Consider the following 21,332-nt stretch of genomic DNA (forward strand, 5'->3'; position numbering starts at 1 on the left):
GGATGAACTGCCTTGTGGAAGTCCTCATCTGATGACTCTGCCGAACCGTCCTGGCAAATAGATGGTCGTTGCTGCTTGCTGGATGCTATTATTGGATGCTACACCGTTCCAACAGAGCGGTAGGAACAATTCAAAGGGCCCCAACGATGCGCTTTATTTTTCCCTGAGCTCAGGTGATTTTCTTTTGGCCAAAGGACCTTAAAGGATACATATTTGTTTTTATTTATTTTATTTTTCTTATGACACTGAGTGGAAAGACACTACAAAAAAAAGGGGTTTATTATTTAAAATTGTGTCTAATAAATGTGTTTATGTTAAGTAAGTGTGGTGTCCATTGTGTGCTGGAAGCCTTATTGTTCCTGTGGTGGAGCAGCTACTACCAATCTCCTTTACGGAACTAGCCTCTGACAGGATACAGGTATTTGGGATACATTTGATTTCTTGTAACCTATTTTTAGAGAAACTGTGATTCTGGGTTAAACATCGGGGTGAAATTGATGACACTGACACCTAGTGAACTGCCCAAGGTCAACAGTCCTGATTTCCACGCATTAAAGGTTTGGCGTAAGTACAGATTGCGTTACACTTACGTTAGTAAATAGCCTCTGGTCAACAGGAGTTATGAAAGAGTTTGTATACAAAACACAAAAAGTAGCTGCTTTCCCGAGTATATTTATGACTTTGTGTTGTTTTACCTACTCTGTGTCTGCATTGCCGTCAGCATATATCTTTATTTATATTATCATTGTAGAACTGTTAAATTTGTTGCAATTTCTGCTATCCTCTTGGCGTGATCGCTCCTGAAAAATACATTTTTATAAGTCAGTGAGAGTTTTTGCCCTGATCAATAAAATATATATAAAACTCCCTTTGCCAAAAGCTGGTTGCAGCTTCTATCTTATGATATGATTGTTTTTTTCTGGCTCAAACTGACATCATCCGCGAGAGATGTGTTCGACAGAGTCTAGGCCAACGACTCCTTTACAACATTTTAAATCCCGGAAATCAGTTTTAAACCGACAAATACTGTTTTTCCCCCCACTACGTTCTTGAGTTATTAAGGAATGGGTTCCTGGATTTACAGCGATTTTCCCTGTGTTCCGCATCAGCTGAGGGCATCCGGTGCAGGATGGGAAACGTAGGGGGAGGGATGCCTGCGTGAGGAATAAAGCCACAGGCATCTTTTAGTAGTAGCTATTCGGCGTGGATGTACTCGTAAATTAAGAACAAATTCAGATTTTTTTTTTCCAGAAAGCGTTTTGTTTTTATGCCTAAAAGCAGCACAAGGTGCTTATTATCAGTCGGTAATTAACGCGCGTAAAAATGTCCAAATTAAACATCTAATAGAAAAAAATAATATTAATATCCAAAACACTTCTATATTCGAGACATATTTTCGGCATATTTCGCGTTCTTAATATGTGTTACATGGCCATCGGCCTGGACACACCACAATCTATTTCCAGATGATGAAAACAGGGGGAAGCTATGCTCTTAAAATGGCAGAGATGGATTTAAAAACAGCCACATCAGCGATGGAAGCCTTGGTTCGCGCCACCGTAAGTGTATATCTGTGACATTGTGCTGTTAGTTGATATACGCTGAATATAACGTGGAGTATGAATTTGTATTTATTTATTTATTTTAAATAAAGAGTAGCTATCATGTTTTATCATGTTTTAAAGGGAAAAAGCGAATTATCGGCGGAATGTCTCTATCACATGGGCCCAATCCGTGTGCTATCTGTTTCTGAACCTCAATTAAAGTCCACTGAAATAAAATAAAACTAAAACATATTTTTCTTATCATCTTTAGCCAATTAAATATTGATCTTCTTCGATTTTTGCTTTACCGACATTAATGAGCTATAGTCGGTAGCCTACATATCGGACTTGAGCTTAACCTCCATTCAAATGTGGCAATTATAATGTCATTAAAAAAATAATAGCATGGGTGCAGACCCAAATGACACGTTTCTTTTTTCGGCACTCTGGATGCTCGTTTCCATGGAGACGAGATGCAGGACTCGGGGCTGCTGAGACAAATAAAAAAAACGTGTATCGATGCATCTGGGAGCATCAAGCATTGCAGGGTTAAAACCTAGAGGTAATTTTTAGACACGGCTCCAACAGAGCGTGGTGGAGTGGTCTTAGAGGTGCACACAGAGCACGTTCAGCAGTCAAAGGCAGTCACGTGCGTTATCTTTTCCGTCGCCATAGCCCGCTTCCTCCAGAGCCCATCGTACCTGCGCTAGGAGAGGTCGTTGTAATCGCTCAAACCCCTCCCCTCTTTGCACTACACAGACACTGCTCTGATCCTGGAAATGCTGTCATGGCGCCTAGATTCCAGGTGAAGGTAAGGATGCGCTGCTTGTTTTTCCCCGCCGGCCTCAGCAGCAGTGCGGACTGTGCGTGTGAGATGGAGGTAGAGAGCCACAGTTTGTAGCTGTGCGCTCAGCCTGCAGGAATCGGAGGTGCTTGAAAATGCGATAGGCTAAGCTGCTAGAGGATGAGAAAAAGATAGGCCAGAGCTGACATTGGAGAAAATGACTGAGGTGGACTGAGGGAGGAAGGAGGTTATTAGCATTAATCCAGTTTTATACTTCAGTGCAGGTCGTCGCTATCCGCCAGTTCTCTCCGTGTAATTCTAATTTGACTAAGGTGGTGCTATCTGCAAATTGGGTAGATGGTGCGCTATCAGCCAGTATCTGCACAGATTTTTTCATCCTGTTTTATTGTATGAATGTAGACCTTTCCTTTTTATATTCCCTTCATAATATTCCAATTGTTCTGCAACCCTATGCATGATCTTTGTGTTTAAATAGCCCTGATGGTGGCATCATATCACATCACAGTGACACAATCCCCAAATCCCCTATGCAGCACTGTCAGTCTGTTTGCTTTGTCCTGGTTTTGAAGTTAACTCATAATGTCTGTGATGCCCTGCAACCAGTTTGGTAGTAGGTTCTGTGTCAAGGGCATCCACAAAGCAAAGGGGGGGGGGGGGGGGGGTTCTCATGACTGGGAAAAGGACAACAAATAAAATATATTATTATTCTTAACATCACTGGACATAAAATCTGTGTATTTTTCACACAGACCAGGATGTAATGAGAGTGGAATTAATCTTTTATCAGATCAGAGTGACTGCAGTGGTAAAGTCACAGGTTTATGCAATAGTCAGTGTCCTTTTCTGTCAGATCCATGTCCTTGAGCAGAGCACGCGTTAGGTGCTCCAGAGGTGCGAGTTTTGATTCGCCATCCAGGTCTGTTTGCTGTAGTTTCACAAAGCGAAGGTGCTGCATTGGCAGTAATGTATAAAAAAAGACAAATGCATTATCAAACCTGATTTTGCGTGCTAATATTACACATTACTACACATTTTTACGAAATTTCTTAGAAACAAGTGTGTTATAGAATTTCTGAGTCATAAAGAAATGTGGCTACTGGCTCATGGTCACATGCATGGCTGTGATTTAAGAGATGGGTGGTTGAATAATTAATGCCTCATCTTAATCCATATTTAACAAGATTGGCACCCTGTGTCGCCTGTGTGGCACATCTTTTTCACATTGCTAAGTATTTCTCAGGGTATCTGCTGTGAAGCCGTTTCCCCTCAGTTGTACATCTGCAAGTCGGACTGGTCTAAAACTTGAATGCTGTTCTGGTACTGAGTAAAAATGTATGTATAGAAGTAAGAATCAAAGCTCTTAAGTATAAAACGACATTTGGCTGAGTCATAGTCTTAATTTTGCATCTTTATGCTATAATTGGATAGTTTTAGATTTTAATCAATTCCATTGGCATTCATGTTTGAGAGCTTTTTATGCTGCCGGCAAATTTTAGTTCCATTTATTCAAGTTAAAGTTTTTTTTGTGCACAGTCAGGTGTCTGTGTGCTGCGTTCCTAAACACAATCATCTTCAGGATGTCTGGATACTCAGCCTGTTTTTCTCTACAGCACCATGTGCAGATAGTCATCCTTTGCTTGTTTGCTTCCAACAGTCTAACATGAAGAGCCTGGAGCATGAGTTGCATTGCTCCGTGTGTAAGGAAATAGTTAAACAGCCTGTGGTCCTGCCATGCCTGCACAGCGTCTGTCTCTTGTGTGCCTCCGAGGTCTTGGTAGCAAATGGATACCCGCCTCCAGAGCTTCCACCAGAACCCAACTCACCAGCCTCCACACCCAACACCCGTTCACCTCGTCAGGCACGCAGGCCCACACCTAAAAATGAACAACGGCCCATCGACCGCGTGCTGCGTTCAGGTTTGTAGTACCTCTCTCCATTTATAACCTAAACTAAAAGAAATGGCAACCATGATTTTCCTTAATTTTCTTTGTTTATAACTGGTTTTACTTTTTTGTTTAAGGTCCACACCCCCCTTCACCATCCATGCCACGGTCTCCCGGTTATGGGACGTACCCAGGTAGACGCCGTAAGGAAGGTCCACCCTTGGTGATGATGTTCCCCTGTATCCCCTGCGGCAGAGATGTTGAGCTGGGAGAGAAAGGCCTTACTGACTGTCTGCGCAACCTCACCTTGGAGCGTATAGTGGAGAGGTAAGTATAGACTCAATCTGCAAACAGAAGATTGGGAGCTGTGGCTCAGGTGGTCGAGCAGGCCATCTCAAGGTCAATGGATCGAACCCCAGCTCCTTCAGATGAATGAATATTAGAAAAATGATCGTGTATGTGACTGAGCGAATGAGACTTGCAGTAAAAAGTGCTTTCTGTGTTTAACTTGAGCAGAAAGATGCTATTTGAGTACAGATTCATGACAAAAACAGTTAGATAACCCTACAGATTGCTGATGTCCTTCAGTGCTCATGATGTTTATGGACAAATGTAAATAAGGAGAGGACTTAGACCTGAAAAGCAGAAGGTATGGGAACAGGTCCAAAACTTATTGTCAGTATTCAGCAGCTGAACCAGCACTGAGCGTGCACTGCAACATGCTGTAGCTACCCTGGCTGACCGCATGTTTCCACAGCTTTCCATTCATCACCTGTTCATTACCATTTGTCTCAAGCACACCCATGGGCTCGACTCACTCTTTGTTATAAACATTTGTGTTCCTTTAATGAGAATTTATTTCATGTCCAAATATTCAACTCATTAATCCTTTATTTGCTTGGTTGCCAGGTCCCACTTCATTTAAAAAAAAAAAAAAAAGGTGGAACGAGCTCAATAACGTGAGGCTAAATCAGTCTGTCTTCTCTTTCTCGCTTACCTTTCTCAGGTACAGACACACGGTGAGTCTGGGCAGTGTGGCTGTGATGTGCCAATTCTGTAAGCCGCCTCAAACTCTGGAAGCCACCAAGGGCTGTGCTGACTGCAGGTCTAATTTCTGCAATGAGTGTTTCAAACTCTATCACCCATGGGGAACGCCACGGGCGCAGCATGAGCACATCCAGCCTACACTCAACTTCAGACCAAAGGTACTGAAACACTGACACACGCATACTGTTCATCCACATCTGCTTGTGCTAAAATAAAGCATAAGTGACAGCAGACATGAAGTCTTTTGTTACACTTTTCAACAAGACATGCTTTGCTGAGGGTTTATAAGTATTAATGGTATATGTTGTTAAATAAGTGGTAAATCGAGTGTAGTTATATTGCACTGCATTATATAGAAAGTGTGATTGCCATGTGAGGCACAGTTCAAGTTGCATAAAGGACAGTAATTCTACATTACTGTAAGACTGCATGGATGGAACAGTTATGGTTTCTTTCCATGTGCAAAATATGGATTTCTGACCCACTTAAATTGTAACAACACAAGAAGAAAATACAGAGACCCCTTTACATTTACTTTACTTTTGTTTTTCAGAGCCCTCCGCTTGCTCTTTGCTGCTTAGTAAAAGGCAAATCAATAAATTACCCAAGCATACTCACACTTGTGTGCTACATTCCTGTTTTCTTCCAATCAGTAAAATGTGCTTCAGATTAAATTGTTCTCATCTATTTTGCCTGTCTCGCTCAGGTGCTGACTTGTCCAGAACACGACCAGGAGAAGCTGCAGTTCTATTGTCGGTCATGTCAGCGGCTGCTCTGCCCCCTCTGCAAACTGCGCCGCATTCACACCGGACATAAAATCCTCCCAGTGGCCCAGGCGTACCAAGCGCTGAAGGTTTGACTCACAATCTGACATCTATCTCTGTCCCGCACAGTAAAAGGTTTACTAGAGGCAGGAATACACACAAAGAATGTAGTAGTGAAGCCAGCATATATGTGAATAGTGTGAAACCCTCCATTTCACAGGTTAAAATAATATATTATAGTAGTCAAAGACTGCTTCACTGCTTCCTCTGACAAACAAACCGAAATCAGCTGATTGTTGCACAAGTGCAAATGCAACCGATAAACAGGATCGATCGGCAGGCAGACTAACAATTCCAAGGAACTGGACTAGAGAACCGGTTCTTGATTCCTGTCCCTATCTATCCTTCCATCTTCTTTCACTTGTCTGGAACACCTCACCCAGGTGCCATCTGACAAGGTCAGATAAACAACCTCAACTCGCTCCTTTTTATTTGGAGAAGTAGCGACTCTGCTCCAAGTCTTTCACGCAAGACTGCAGAGATGAGATTCTGAGCTATCATGGAGGAATTGTTGCACCACTTAGACTAAGTCCAGATCTCTAAAATAGTTTTGCACTTCACTAACATTTGAAATGCAACCACCAAATGCAATGAAGGTAAAGATAAAAATGATGCAGTGCTGTTTAAAAAGCTACAGTAATGCAGCTTTAACTGTTAGACAAGCATAGTGTGCAAGATAATGCAGATGTGTGGCTGTGTGAAACTGATAATCTGTGTGCATTTGTTGTTTCTGTGTCACGTATTCGGTGTTAATTTGACAGGAGAAGATTACAAAGGAGATGAACTACATTCTGTCCAACCAGGACACAGTTTTGGCTCAGATTACCCAGCTGGAGAGTTCCATCACACAGACTGAGGTGATTAATACTTCTGGCCCACAAAATCTCCCAGAACATGGGATTAAAATCAGTCAGCAGCTACTGCAAGTATTTGTTCAGCTTGGCTGTTTAGGATTGGATACTATGTACAACTGCTGCATGTTTCATGCATGATCCAACCTGTTTGACTCTTTTACAGTAAACCTGTTACCTACTATAGCTGGCATCCCTAATCATATCATTACAAACCTATATAACTCCAAAAATGTGTTTTTTCTCAAAGTGTTTTATAATGTTATTTGGACCCTTTTTAAGAATGTACCAGCAGAAGCCTGGTGTTAGTTCTCCAAACTTGTCTTTGTGCTTTTTCCTCACCAGGTAAACAGCGTGTCGGCCAGAGAGCAGCTGGCTCAGAGCATCAGGGATTTGACGGCCGCTCTCGCCGAGCGTCACGCTTCGCTCACCCAGGCTCTGGAGGGGGCACGGCAGAAACGAGGCGAGGCACTGGCTGCTCAAGTGGCGGAGAGACGTGGCTTGTTGGAGCACGCTGGGCTCATGGCGTACACGCAGGAACTGCTGAAAGAAACAGATCAGCCCTGTTTTGTGCAGGCTTCTCGGCAGACTCATAACAGGTTTCCTTTTTGTTTACGTTAAGTAATCACTCTCTGATTTGAATAGATCTTAGATTAGCGCTTTCTTTCTTTTTTTGAGGGGAAATCTTCAGAGACTTCTCTTCCTGCATTCTTCTCTGTGTTGTTTGGCTTCAGGGTAGAAGAAGCAGCCTTAGAATGTATAGGAATCATAACTTCATTGGTTCCAATATAGGATTCATGTTGATCATCTTGCCAAATAAAGAAACAGCATAAGCAGTGTTGTCAGTAAATCCAAAGAATAGCACAAAATGTGTGTATTGTCAAAGTTTCCAGTACCATATTTTTATTCTTGGAGTTGCTTTGCATGAGTCTTATTTATATAATAATAAGCCCCTTTGTTATTTTCTTTCTGTAACAAGCTGTTTTACCTCCCGTGCACCTTTGAGCCTACATTCTTATGACTGGCTGCCTATTTTATTACATTTACTGGGACTATTTGTGCATACCCTTAACTCATTATTTGAAAGTTCAGTTTATTGTTGCATCTGTTATTATAAAAGTAAATATCCATCAGAGAGGAGGCAGGGAACACCCTGGCTAGGTTCAAATGTAAATATGTGAAAGGAAATATGGAAAGCCCCACATACAGCACAGTATCTGGAAATAAAAACTGAAGGGATGTCACTAATGTGCTGCTTATGTTTTTTATTATAATAGAAATATAGATTAAAAGCAGTCTTATCTTTTATTTATTAATGTATTTTCTTTTTCATACATCCTTTTAAACTGTGAGTCTTCCTCACTGTCCCTCCTGAAAGCCTTTGATTCCTCTGACGCCGCTCTCCCTGTTTTCACTGCACTAGGCTGAGTAAAGCAATTGAGAATCTGCAACATTTCACACTAGCGGCCGATCCATCATTCAGACACTTCCAGCTGGACGTCTCCAAAGAACTTAAACTCCTGACAGAGTTGAACTTCATCCAGGGTGAGGAGGGTTCTAGTTGAAGGTTAAAAAAAAGATACGAATGAAATAGCGTAAGAGCAAGTTTTCTATTAACTTTCTAATTAAACATTCACTGTCTAAATAATTTCATACCAACTACATGCGAGTGGGTTATAGAATTATTATTATTACATATATAACATAACTTAAAAATTTGATCTAATCATTATGTTATTGCCATAGTGCCCTTGGCTCCAGTGATCGATACCCAGCGTAGTCTGGCCTACGACCAGCTGTTCTTGTGCTGGCGACTGCCCCCGGAGTCTGCACCATCCTGGCACTTTTCTGTAGAGTATCGCCGTCGTGGTGTAGTACCAGGAGGAGCGTCCAGAGGTGGGATCAGAGGAGGACTGGCTGCTGCACGCTGGGGCTGGCAGCGAATGGACGAAGTGAGTGGAAGCAGCGCTGTGATTGACAGGTTGGAAATGGACAGCGTGTACGTGCTGCGGGTGAGAGGCTGCAACAAGGCGGGCTACGGAGAGTACAGTGAGGAGGTGTACCTGCACACCCCGCCTGCACCAGGTGAGGGCACACACCGAGCTTCTTAGTTGTCCTTATTAACAACTGAACAGGACGACTTTGTCACAGTGTAAACACACCCAAACAACATGGCTGTTTGAGGAAAAAACAAAACAAACCAGAAACATGTCAAACTAGTTTGACATGAGGTTGTTTACATGCATGTCACAGATTATCGTGGGAAAGCAACCACACCTTGAAACTGGACTACAACCAGTTTTATACCATATATATTTTTGGGAGTCAATGTTTTATTTATGAGCTCTTATCTGCCGACTCAACATTTACCCCAATTAATAATCATGACTATGACACCAAGCAATTGCATCCCAGTTTAAAGTGCAGTGACTTTCAGGCATTGCTTCAAAAAGGTTCAGATGGTTTCCTGCATAAAGTTTTTTAAATTTTCTGCACAGGCGGCCTCTGTAAGCACTGTGACTTTGTCAGAATTATCACCTTATGATTGTATCTCTCTTTCACCAAGCTAACTGATAATAAACATGCTGTGTATAAACACTGTTGTGTAAAAGTATTCGCCCCATCTGTCTTAGTTTTCTTCATATGTCACACTTACATGTTTCAGATCATCAAACTAATTTTAGTATTAGACGAAGATAATACAAATACAAAAAGCACGTTTTTGTATGATGATTTAAAGTTCTTAACTGTTCAGAGAGTCCAGCGTCTGCAGAGCCACAGTGTGAGTCAGTGCGCACAGCCAGGGCGGCGCCTGACTATAAAATCTCTGTTGCTTGTTGCAGACGTCTGAACATTTGCACCTCTTCTGTTGCCACGTCCCAGCAACTGTACGGTAAGAAACTTTCTGCTCTTGTCCTACAGGTGTGGCTTTGCCACGATGTTTTTTTTTAAATATAAACTTTAGTTGCTAAAACATACAGATATACAGCTAGGAGGTGTGAGAATAGTGTTTCATACTGTTTAACCTACTTTAATCCGCTCCCAGTCACTGCTTTGTATTTACTGAAGCTCCCTCTGTGAATTTCTAACGGTATCTAACGGATCCGTGTATTTCCTCTGCTGTTAACTAAGTTAGGCTCCAACTTTTAGTTAGTTTATCTTGTTTCTTTCTCTTGTTTTCAATCTTTCACTATAATTACACTTTAATTGTTTTTCCAGTGTTATGATTATTTTTATTAATAAAATATATAATTAACATTTTTACATTAAGCTCTGATTCACATTTAAGACAGTTAACTAGGTCTCCATATAGTAAATATAAGCCTTTGTAAGGGTGTGGTTGGACTGTGGGCATGTACACACATGTGCTTGTTCCTGCAGTGTCCTATCTCATTACTCACATTGAATCCCACCATTTTGGGTCTAACTTTTTTCAGTTCAAGTTGTTCACATTTTCCATTCTCTTGCGCACAAATAACACACCCTCCCTCCTACTTCTCCTTTCTTTTAACTCTTACAGCTACAAAGACAGTAACTCAAATGTTGAGATTTTCTGTATTTTGCACAGTGGTTTACTAAAATTTCAATGACATACCTTTACTGTCTTCCCACGAGCATCACTCATCAGTGAGAAGTAAAACAAAGACCCAAATGTGTCAGTTCCATCAATAATGGATGAGTTTAACAGCATCTCAACCAAAGCAGCTTTCATAAATGCTTTCTATGGACTTGTTTGGAAAATGTCAGCTGAAGTTAAACTGACTTGCTATCAGTTGTCATAGTCAACATTTTCTGAACATTGTTTTTCAGTCTAAACACATTCCAGCAACCATGCCTTCAGAACTGGAAAAGTGCATGGAAGGACTCATCAGGGTGTTCCACCGTTACGCCAAGCACGGTTCGCTCATCCGGCAAAACCTCAGACAGCTAATGGAGGCTGAGCTTTCCACCTTCCTTAAGGTGAGATGAGACCAAAACGTAAATTGTGCAATCACACTGCGCATCATTTACACACTGTAATCCAATACTATGCCACTTCTTGTGCAATCTCACTGTTGCTGATGTATCCTCACACACCCTTTTTTTAAACACAGTATCAAAAAGATCCTGCTGCTGTAAACAAGATCATGAGAGACTTTGACGCCAACGGTGATGGTCTTGTGAACTTTGAGGAGTTTGTTTCTCTGGTTGTTGAACTGTCTGTTGCATGTGAGCAGTGCTATCAGCAAATGCACATGAAATAGACTGGAAAGAAGTAGGAAGTACAACAGTAGAAGAGAAGCGACCAAAAAGCATTGCTTTTTGTTTTTTTTTTGTAAAGTTTTGTTCATTAAAAGTGCTGAATCATTTTAAATCTCTTGTGTCTTGTGTTTCCTAACTATCTAATCTTTAAGTTAGACAGATTTGTCCATAAATCCCCTTCAACTTTTTATACATGTGTTTTTTTTAAGCAAGCACCAGAACCATTTCCATTTGAGAAGCTGGTAAAGCTTAATCCAGACAGCTTTCTCTGTTGGCTTTGTAACTGAGTGAGTACTTTATGTTTCCCCGAGTGTTAAAGGGCAGATGAGCCACTCCCTCCCAGACAAAGTCCCTGCTTTATCACTGCTCTGAGGAATCTGCTGAATGTTGTAGGCATGAACACACCTCTCTCAGTGAGGCATAAACTCTCAGAGGATGTTGCAACTCTATGAATAAAACGGGTGATAACATTGCCTAGTCAGTTTGATTTGTATTTTGCAAGCCCTCAACTGACTCACAAGAACAGCACATCACTGTTCTTGTGCAGATCACAAAAATCCCACCATGTTTCATGTCTGGTGAAAGTTGAATAACACCAGAGAAAGAGGAACAAGATAACCCCTTCACCACCCGTCTCTCATTATCCTTACTGAACAGAACAAATATCTTTTCTCTAAAACGAAGTCTTCCAGGCAGCCCTACCTCTCAGGAATGCTCCAACAATCAAATCTGTTATTGGTAGACTGTGAGCCACTGTTTACTATGATGGCCTGCCGATCCCAGTGAAGTCATCAAAGCTTTTACTGCCTGAGAAAAGCCTGCCTGAAAGGCTAAGCCCAGGAGGAAGAGGTCTTCTTGAGCTCTTGGCAAACACCGCTTTGGGCAGGGCTTAACTACTGGTTTGTCAGTGTTCATGGATACTGGGAAAACACTGAAGTTGCTATGTGACTATGTGATGAGTCTTAAGTGTGTGCGTGTGTGTGTAGCTAAAGTTTGCACCACTTGGTTTACAGAAGCACCACACCCATGTGACCCACAGCTGAGATTCCGAGACTGCTGCTTTTTCAGTGCATTTCCTTGTGTTTAGTGCCTCCTGCAGGCTATATGTTTATCATGTTGCCTAAAAGAAAAGAAAATCATCATTTGTCTAGATGAATTACTCTTTGATCTTACCAGACGCTGATCGGTGACACCACTGTATGTGTCATGTCTAGTTTTCTAACACAGACTTTCTAATATAGTAATAATGAAATTTGTCGCAACATTTTTCTCACTGAAATAATCCTGCATGCTTTTGGTTTTAAAGTTGCTCAAGTCATTCCTGGCGGGGGCGTTCTGTGGTGTGAGTTCGGGGTGTACCAAATATTCACTGTGGCATGCCACGCCCATCTTGGACACACCAAAAAAAAAAAAATCCCCTCTCTGTGGAAACTTGTTAAACAATAACATTAATGTCCAAAACATACCAACCATCCCCAACGTCCAGTCTGCATGCAGATGTTGCCATGGGAAATAACTATTGTGAACCGGATACTGATTCAATTCACAGTTACATTTAGTTGTATGTTTTTTTTATTCCCAGTGTTCAAATGTGAGCATTTGAAACCAATAGACATTTAAATCCCACAGTTTAAAGCCTATACTTGGCACTTTATCCAAAACATTAATATCACCTGCTTATTGTTTTGTAGGTCCTACTCAAGCTGCCAACACAGCTCTGTCCCATTGGACCTGCGTGTTTGGGAGAGGAAACTTTGTGTCCTGCTTGATTCATCGAAGCCCAGCCCTGCAGCCCACAGGACACAAAGTATCCACAGCAGGGCTGGGCTTCGATGAATCAAGCTTGTTCAAATTGCAATCTGGGTTTTGGAGTTGTACCCCCTCTTCTGCCTTCAGGGAGTGAAGGCAGAAGAGGGGGTAGAAGGTTATATTGAAAAAGGCAGGGTCAATACATTTCACCTGTCAGTGGTTTTAATGTTGTTGCTGCTGCTATGTAAAAATGGTAAATGGCCTGTATTTGTATAGCGCTTTACTAGTCCCTAAGGACCCCAAAGCGCTTTACACATCCAGTCATCCACACGCACATTCACACACTGGTGATGACAAGCTACATTGTAGCCACAGCCACCCTGGGGCGCACTGACAGAGGCGAGGATGCCGGACACTGGCACCACCGGGCCCTCTGACCACCACCAGTAGGCAACGGGTGAAGTGTCTTGCCCAAGGACACAACGACCAAAACTGTCCAAGTCGGGGCTCGAACCGGCAACTTTCCAATTACAAGGCGAACTCCCAACTCTTGAACCACGATCGCCCCAAAATGTGTATTTTATAACCTGATTCTTCTGTTTCACTTCTCTTCTGTTCTTTTATTGATAGACACACAGAGAGGGAGCTTTGAACCAGTTGAACTGACAGAAGTTGACACCAAAACAGGTTACCAAAATAAAGTGTCACGGACCCGGCTCTGGAGGACTCGGGGGTCCGTGAGCAGTTTGGACTGTTGTTGTTATTATTATTATGATTATTATTATTATTGTTGTTATTTGGTGATGTGTGTGTCTTTCTGCACAATGCTGTGTTAGTCTGTGTTCCACTCATTATATGTATAGGCAGGGTGTGGGTGTGTACATGTGTGGCTGGAGGATGGAGAACAGCCACATGCAGGCCTGATGGGTGTGCCCCTGCAGGAGGACTGGCCACACCGGAAGTTCCTGCCACACACCTGTTGGTGATCAGGGCTCGTTGGGGGAGCTACTTAGGAGAGTGTTGGAGCTCCCACCGGCGTGGGATCATTGAGTTGTCTACCCAAGTTAGTGTGTCTCTGTCAGCGTACAACGGTGCTGTTCGTGTATGCCTGCCAGGGTTGGTGTTGATGGCTGTTTTTGTGGTTTTCCCCCCAGGTGGAAGAGTGGACCAGAACGGCAGCACACACAGGGTGTGCGAGAACACAACAGCAGGTAGCACGAGCACAGACGTTGGAGGGGAGCACACACACACAGGATTCAAGGGAGCAACGGGGAGTTATTGTGTTTACAGCCTTCGCTGTAAATAAAGTGCACTGTTTGTATTGCAGAACCATGCGTTTTGGGTCCTCATTCCCCCATATCCCCATGGTCTGCCAGCCAGACCGTGACATAAAGAGCCTATGACCTAAAGGTTTAGGTGCATACATGCAAACTGCAAACATGAGACAGTGGTAAAATCTAACCATGTACTTCTAGTTAAGTATGTTTTGAAGAATTTGCAAGTTTTCACCCACCTTAAAAAAACCTTGTTTACAAGGCAAGGTTTTCTAGCGCAGTGTTGTATGCAGTTTTTTATGTTATAATAAATTTAGTGCATGAAGTTGAGTGTTTTACAAATGAGGCACTAAACTTATTAATTGAATAAACAACAACCAGACTGGCTGTAAAGGCCTTGAACATCAATACATGGAAACATTAATTTACTCCCTCCAGCTAAAGTCATGACATATGAATGATAATATTATGCATGTCTTGTAGCCTTTCACTTCAGTTTTTACTTTTGATACTTCAGCTGATACAATGAAGATGATAGATGCACATATGCGTACATAATTTTAGAGCATCTTTTAGTGCAGTTCTGTTGAGGTCTTTTTTTTCTATTATTAGTGTTACCTTAATAAAACTCTTGAATACTTCCTCCAGTCATTTCCTGTGATTTGTATCTTAAACTGTCTCTGCTGCATACCTCCAAATAGTTTCCTTGTAGATGCATGACTTCATTATTTCTATAATCCTAGCTACAAGGTTCTAGGGTGACATTCACTATGCAGCATTTGCATGACGTATGTCTTTCTGAAGAAACAACTTACATTAGAGCACACATGGCTGGAGCTGGACACTAAAAATGTCTGTTTGTAACCACTAGATGGCACATATCTGTAATTATAGTGTTAAAAATTGGTCTGAGTGAGTGTGATTAAATCCACTCCAGTTGTACTGAACAAACAGTTTTGTGTGTATCACAGCTGGATATGACACAGGATGTGGTGACCATGGATACTCCCTCCATTATTTGGTAAATGTGAGTGAGTGAATAAGATCGAGAAAAAGGCGACAGGAAGATGTGTGACTCATGATTTCCACACAGTGAAGAAGGATGGCACAATGTTTAAAAATGCTGTGAATGATGGTGACAGTGAATTCTAACCTATCATCTGCTTTCAGCTGCGCTTTGAAGTTGTTAATTACAGGACTAAACAACGCCCAGACCAATGCCAGAAATATCTAATTCAAGTTATGCAACAGGCCACACGGACAGGGAGAAACAAACATGCAAACAGAGTTGCCACAGTGCAGCTTTTTTTCTTTTCTTCCTTCCTTCCTTTGCTTTTTTTTTGGACTCTGTGACTTTGGTTTTGGGGACATGACTATGAGTCACAGCCTCTCTGCAAAATTGTAAAGAAGAGTGGATCCACTCACAACCATAACAATCAGTGCTAGTGAGTCACTGTCCCCGTGTTTTTACTTTAACATAATGTGCATCTCAAACAAGTCAATAAAAAAGAAAATTTTTAATTACATACAAAAGAAACACACCAGAAATTAGTTGGTACAATTAAGGGTTCCTGCGATGCACGTTTTGCTTAAAACATACGTAACTGTTCATTTCTTTGGTCCTATTGTGCCAAGCGGTAAGTTTTTAAAAAGAGGAAGTGGGTTTGGTCATCCTGTTAGAAAAGTCAAAAAGAATTTTAATGCATTTGTAGAAAAACGGCATTTACATAATAGCACAAATGCTTCAAAATCATGTATGAAATCTTGTAAAGATCAAAGTTTCTTATTCGGGGCAAAATTACTTCTAAAATCTCTAAAAGCAGATCAAACATTTGTCCCATGACTCCACCACCAAAAGTCACAAGAAACTCGTTTATGACGGAATGAAATGTACGAACCAAACTGTGGACTTTCTTTTACAGAATTAACAAAAGTGACTTTCAAATGGAGCACAAAACGTGATTCAGTTCACATGTAAATGCTGCTTCCCTCCTTTCATCAGCAAAAGCCTCGAAGAGAGATGTCACAAAATGCTGCTCATGGGGTTTCCCCAAAATATAGTCACATAAAGTCAATCAAATGGGTGAAATAAAAAACTGTAAATCAACAATAAACATAACATTTTTATAGTCTTGAATCCATCACTGCAAAAAGGGTATTTTGTAAGACTGTTACATGACCATTATTTATTTAATTTACTTTAATAGTCTCATGCAAAGAGTCCTCTTAAAGACACAGCACCCCAAACTTTACATTTCATATTTTATTGTCTTTTGTTCTGCAGCAATTCCAGATTCAAAAGCAGTCCTGAGATCATAACGTCAGAAACATTTTGTAAGACATGCTGCAAGTTTTTAGAATTCTCCAAATCCTCAAATTCAAACATTCACTGTAACAGCACACGAGTGTCGTGTTTGTTAAAGAATATGTTTTAAAAAATGAAGGAAGGAGGAGTGGTTGGAGATGAAAGGAGCATTCTAGAGGGAGGGGGGAGGGATACTGGGTGTGGTGATGTATAAAGCATCTTTGCCACCCATTGGTTCATCACAACAGCTCTACCAAGATCAACAGTAGCCTCCAATTGTCTTAAACCTCAGCACTGGTGAGTAGAAAATCCTACAAGTGCTTTTTTTGTTTGTTATCTGCTTTTATTTGCTCGCTCTGGAAACCTTTCCTGGGTTTTCTTGATTGTTTGTTTGTTCATTTTGATCAAGCAATGCTCATTACAGTTAGTTTTGTATGAATGCACATTAAGAATTAGCAGAAAAGTATTGATGAACTGCAAAGTTTGTCACATCCATGTGGACTTTAATGTTTAAACTTCTCTTCTTGCTTATGAAACTTGATGCTGCAAAAGACTGAGCTCATTTTGTCTAAATCCCACTAACTTGTTTGGAAACTCATTTTTACGGATGCATTAAAGGGTTTTTTTGGTTAGCAGCACCCCTCGATTCTCACCTTTAACTGCAACCTAATTGAGGAATGAGGTTTTGTGCTCTCTTTCCTTGTAACTCCCTTCGGTTTCCAAACTCTCTGATGCCAAAGTTTCCTCAGCTTAGTGTTCCCTAAAGAGGGGAAAGCACTGTATGACTCACAACATAACCACTAGCAAATCTCTTGGGTTTATACAGTCAAGTGGAAAGAACGCATAATTTAGATATACTATGTTAGAAGAACAGACATCTGATGTTGCTTTGGGGACTTTAATTAAGCTGCAACCTGCTTCCTTATCTCCTTCTGCTGTTGCCATAACAATGTCCTGTGTCACTTGGCAGAGACGCTACATTAGAGACCGCTGAAAAGGGAAATAAGAGTGGTGGGGCCCAGGTGGAAATCTTGAGTTTATTTTTATCAAGCTCCACTGAGAACCCAGAGAAATCTTGGCAAAGACAAACAGTAATATCAGCCACTGTTTTCTGCTATGACCTCCAGTATGCATTTGCACATACATATGTTTTACTGCATGTATACATGTATAATTCCAGAATTTAAATATATTAGCAATGTAATTTGTAGAAGTGGTTCAAAAGTAACTGAGTAGCTTCACTGCATCATTATTTTAGGCAAACCTAAAATGGACCTCACAGGGTTAAACGACTCAATCTCTTTCACTCTGGTTTTACCAAGCAGGCCCTGCCTATTCCCCTTTTCCCCCCTCGTTTAGTTCTAAATAATTCCTCGTGTTCCAAATATCAATGATGTCCTTTGTTAAGATCCTACATTTGACCACAATACCACGTGATTCAGCCTAATCTGCACCAGGTAATGAGTCATAGCAGAATTATGTGTAAACGTTATTCAGAGGAGGCATCTTTCTTTAATCAGTGTGGATTTCCTGTATAAACAAATACCACTGCAGTCTCAGACGTAACATTTTGTTTTCCTTCTGTCTCCCTAAACTAGCCCTAATCATGTCTGACATCCAGCAGGCTATGGCACTGCTCATTGCCGCCTTTCATAAATACTCTGGCAAGGAGGGAGACAAACTCACCCTAAGCAAGGGAGAGCTGAAGGAACTTCTTCAAAATGAGCTTGGAGACATATTTGGCGTGAGTGGTCTCTATCCTCCCTCTATCTCACACCCAGTAGGTTGCCTGAAAACACTGCCATACTGATGCAGAGCTTTTACTTTGAGAGAGTGGAAAATACACAGATTTTCCCCTGTGGTTTGCGCAACTATTTGGGCAGAAGTAGGCTGAGCAGTTCTTTGTTTTATGATCACTTAGTGTCTAAATTCAAGCTAACACTTTTCTCCATTGCAGAAATCCACTGACAAGGCAAAACTGGACAAGATCTTCAAGGATCTGGATGCAAACGCGGACGGCACTGTGGATTTTCAAGAGTATGTCACGCTGGTCGCCTGCCTCACTATGCTCTGCAACGATTTCTTCACCGAAAAATAAGGATCCAAGCGCCACCTTGCGGCCAACTGAGAGAGCTGCCGTTCGGTGACAGGAAGTGTCCCTTGACAGCTTTTTTTGAAAAAGATATAAACACAAATATATGACACTGAATTCAAACTTGTACTGAAATACAAAATGAAATAAATCTTTTTTTTTTCTCTCTCTGAAAGACTAGAGTTGCATTTTGTGCATTCTTTAACTGGGAGAACTATTTGTTCCAGTATTGAGCAATTGCAGAATCTTTGGAAGGCTTATGATAACAAGAATGTTTGCCTCGGAAATCAAAATCTTTCTATCAGCAGAGTTCATGCTTTGCAGCTGAAGTATCGTCTAAGTTTCCTAAAGTGTCTTCAGGAAAGGAGCAATACCACTGCAAGTTCTGACAGGAAGGATGTCACCAACGCTGACAGAGATGCAGAACTGAAAATATCTACCAGAGCAGGCTTTTTGAAGTTGCACTGAAGAAACTTTTGAAAGAAGCAAGAACACAAGCCTGATCTTACTAATAAAAAGTGAACTTCTTAAGCAAAACATCCTTATATCATACATCCTTAAATTTAACACACTCTGGGTTTCAGTTTGGCAAAACACATGTTGCATGAAGTTACTTTAATACTAGCAACTCATTTGAGCCCCAAGCCTTGAATCATTTGGGGTCTCAGAAAACTTTAGGTTTGTTTTTTTTAGGGTTTTTTTTTCCTTCTGAAGCTTTAATAGTCTGAGGGCCTAAAGTGATGTTACGATACCCATGGCCATTGTTGAATCAGTTTATTGACTTTATGACACGTTTCTGCTTGTGCTGCTATTATGTTACATTTTAGCCAACTCCATTACCCTGTAATTGTAGTTTGAAGTCACATATTCTTGCTTTAACTCAGGTTTCAAAGTAGTCTGCAATAACTTTACAGAGACACAGCAGGTAAAATAAGTACAGAGCACATCCCCGGTTTTCTAAGTAAATATATTTCTAAAGGCGTTTTTCTGCCCACCAGATGTTGGTAACAACCCATTCAGTTCACATGCGCAACAAAAAAAAAAAAAAAAAATCACACAATGAATTAAGATATGTGTAATCTTCAGAAATGACACAGGGGGGAAGTATTGAATGCATGAAGAAACATTTCATGTGTGGATGTGATCGGTTGTTACTGACATCTGGTGAGAATTTCACATCAATAACACCTTTAGAAATATGTTTACTTAGAAAAGTGGTGACATGTTCAACACTTATTTTAACCACTGTACTTTTTTGATTGTTTGAATTAGCTACTCTGCCTTGGTCACTAGTTATTCTTCAAAAATAGGGTGCTGTGCAAAAGTCTTAAGTCAACCTCCATTTCTTCATATTTTGCTTCCAAACAGCCAGACTTTTTTCAGTCTTGAACAATAGTGCTTCAGACTTTCTGAAAGTGTCCCTGGCCTTTGAGTGGCTCCAAAGCCTCATTAGAAATATTCTCAGTGGAAGGAAGCTATAAAGAAGTCATTCTTAAGATAGGAAAACAAGGAGAAAAGACTGCTATATACTAAATTACACAAATATTAGAGGGGGACGGTATCTTGCAACAAAACTGTGATGGACAATAGAGAGAAAAACAACACACAAAATATTTTTAATGTTATTAAAGAGACCTGGAGAGCTAATCCTGAAGACTACTTAAAGAATTGACTAGAAAGCTTCCCTAATATGTCAAAGAATAAAGGTGGTCATACCAAAGGGTTTTTTTTATCATTCAAACTCTGTTTTTGTTGTATGTGATGTATTGTCTTAGAAAAAACATAAAGGACATGGACATACAGCACATGACTCCACATGACACATTGCATGTATAACATTTAAGTAACTCCTGTAAGACTGAGAATGAATTAATACTTGGGGCATAATATAGCATTCCTGTTTATTTCATAGCTTTTGTTTCATAGTTGCATAGTGTGTGTTGCACTGCTGCATATACAAACCCATGATTCAGTATTTGTAAAACCACATTTAGCAGCAATAACTTGAAGTAATCACTTTATCTATTTAGTATGACTTCATCGGTTTCTTGCACTGCTGTGGAGGAATTTTGGCCTACTCATCTTTACAATGTTGCTTCAGTGCATTGAGGTTTGTGGGCATTTGTTTTTGCACAGCCTTCTTAAAGTGCCACTACAATATTTTTATCTGGCTGAGATCTGGACTTTGACTGTGTCATTGTAACACTTTGAGTCTTTTCTTTTTCATTTATTCTGTTGGAGATTTGCTGCTGTTCTTACATTTATTGTCCTGTTGCATGATCCAGTTTCAGCCAAGCTTCAGCTGTCAGACAATTGGCTTCTCAATTGACTCGAGAATACTTTGGTATACAGACGAGTTCTTAGTCAACTTAATGACTGCAAGGTGGCCAAGTCTTGTGGCTGTAAAACAAGCCCAATCACAATCATCACAATCAGTGGTTATGCACCTGCGTCTGTCTCTCTAACACAAAAAAAAAGAGTCACACCACTAATTAGAAGCTGGAGATTTCAAACATCATTACTTGAAAAACAAGACTTCATTAATTATTTTAAAAAGCAATGGGCAATGTATTTCGATAACAGGAAAGATAGTAATGCAAGGAAAATAATATCTTACTGTTCACATAAGATAAATGTAGCGAGTAAAAGCCATCGAGTAACCACTAAGGGCCTCTGTACTACCCGTGCAAACTTTCAGCCCCAAAGCTCTTACAGG

At 40.8% G+C, this 21,332-nt stretch overlaps 3 protein-coding genes across 4 annotated transcripts; all 3 read left to right on the plus strand.

The window, feature by feature from the left end:
* The first annotated feature begins 461 nt into the window (after window positions 1-461).
* Window positions 462-14,866, plus strand: LOC147303819 (tripartite motif-containing protein 46-like). 2 transcript variants are annotated; one of them, XR_015126826.1, is made up of 11 exons: window positions 462-1,559; window positions 4,004-4,265; window positions 4,370-4,559; window positions 5,239-5,437; window positions 5,986-6,132; window positions 6,865-6,960; window positions 7,300-7,553; window positions 8,378-8,499; window positions 8,701-9,039; window positions 13,576-14,008; window positions 14,100-14,866. XR_015126826.1 is itself a non-coding variant. In XM_086280016.1 (11 exons), exons 1-10 carry the CDS (start codon window positions 1,467-1,469, stop codon window positions 9,803-9,805), a joined length of 1,710 nt encoding a protein of 569 aa, XP_086136142.1. In that variant the 5' UTR covers window positions 462-1,466; the 3' UTR covers window positions 9,806-9,847; window positions 10,765-10,848. The 2 variants fall into 2 exon arrangements, 1 of the variants encoding a protein (XP_086136142.1); XM_086280016.1 differs by lacking the exons at window positions 13,576-14,008; window positions 14,100-14,866 and adding exons at window positions 9,798-9,847; window positions 10,765-10,848.
* LOC147303820 (protein S100-A1-like) lies at window positions 10,780-11,308 on the plus strand. Its single transcript, XM_086280017.1, has 2 exons — window positions 10,780-10,914; window positions 11,049-11,308. Exons 1-2 carry the CDS (start codon window positions 10,786-10,788, stop codon window positions 11,196-11,198), a joined length of 279 nt encoding a protein of 92 aa, XP_086136143.1. The 5' UTR covers window positions 10,780-10,785; the 3' UTR covers window positions 11,199-11,308.
* Window positions 14,867-16,718: 1,852 nt separating the features above from the next.
* On the plus strand, window positions 16,719-18,794 carry LOC147303821 (ictacalcin-like). Its single transcript, XM_086280220.1, has 3 exons — window positions 16,719-16,821; window positions 18,123-18,268; window positions 18,482-18,794. The coding sequence occupies exons 2-3, from the start codon at window positions 18,131-18,133 to the stop codon at window positions 18,620-18,622; spliced, it is 279 nt and encodes a 92-aa protein (XP_086136346.1). The 5' UTR covers window positions 16,719-16,821; window positions 18,123-18,130; the 3' UTR covers window positions 18,623-18,794.
* Window positions 18,795-21,332: the final 2,538 nt, after the last annotated feature.

The sequence above is a fragment of the Aulonocara sp. 'chitande type north' Nkhata Bay genome, linkage group LG22, assembly GCF_057382095.1.
Source record: "Aulonocara sp. 'chitande type north' Nkhata Bay isolate Kocher_YH1m ecotype deep benthic linkage group LG22, A_spYH_male_GT1.1, whole genome shotgun sequence".
NCBI lineage: Eukaryota > Metazoa > Chordata > Actinopteri > Cichliformes > Cichlidae > Aulonocara > Aulonocara sp. 'chitande type north' Nkhata Bay.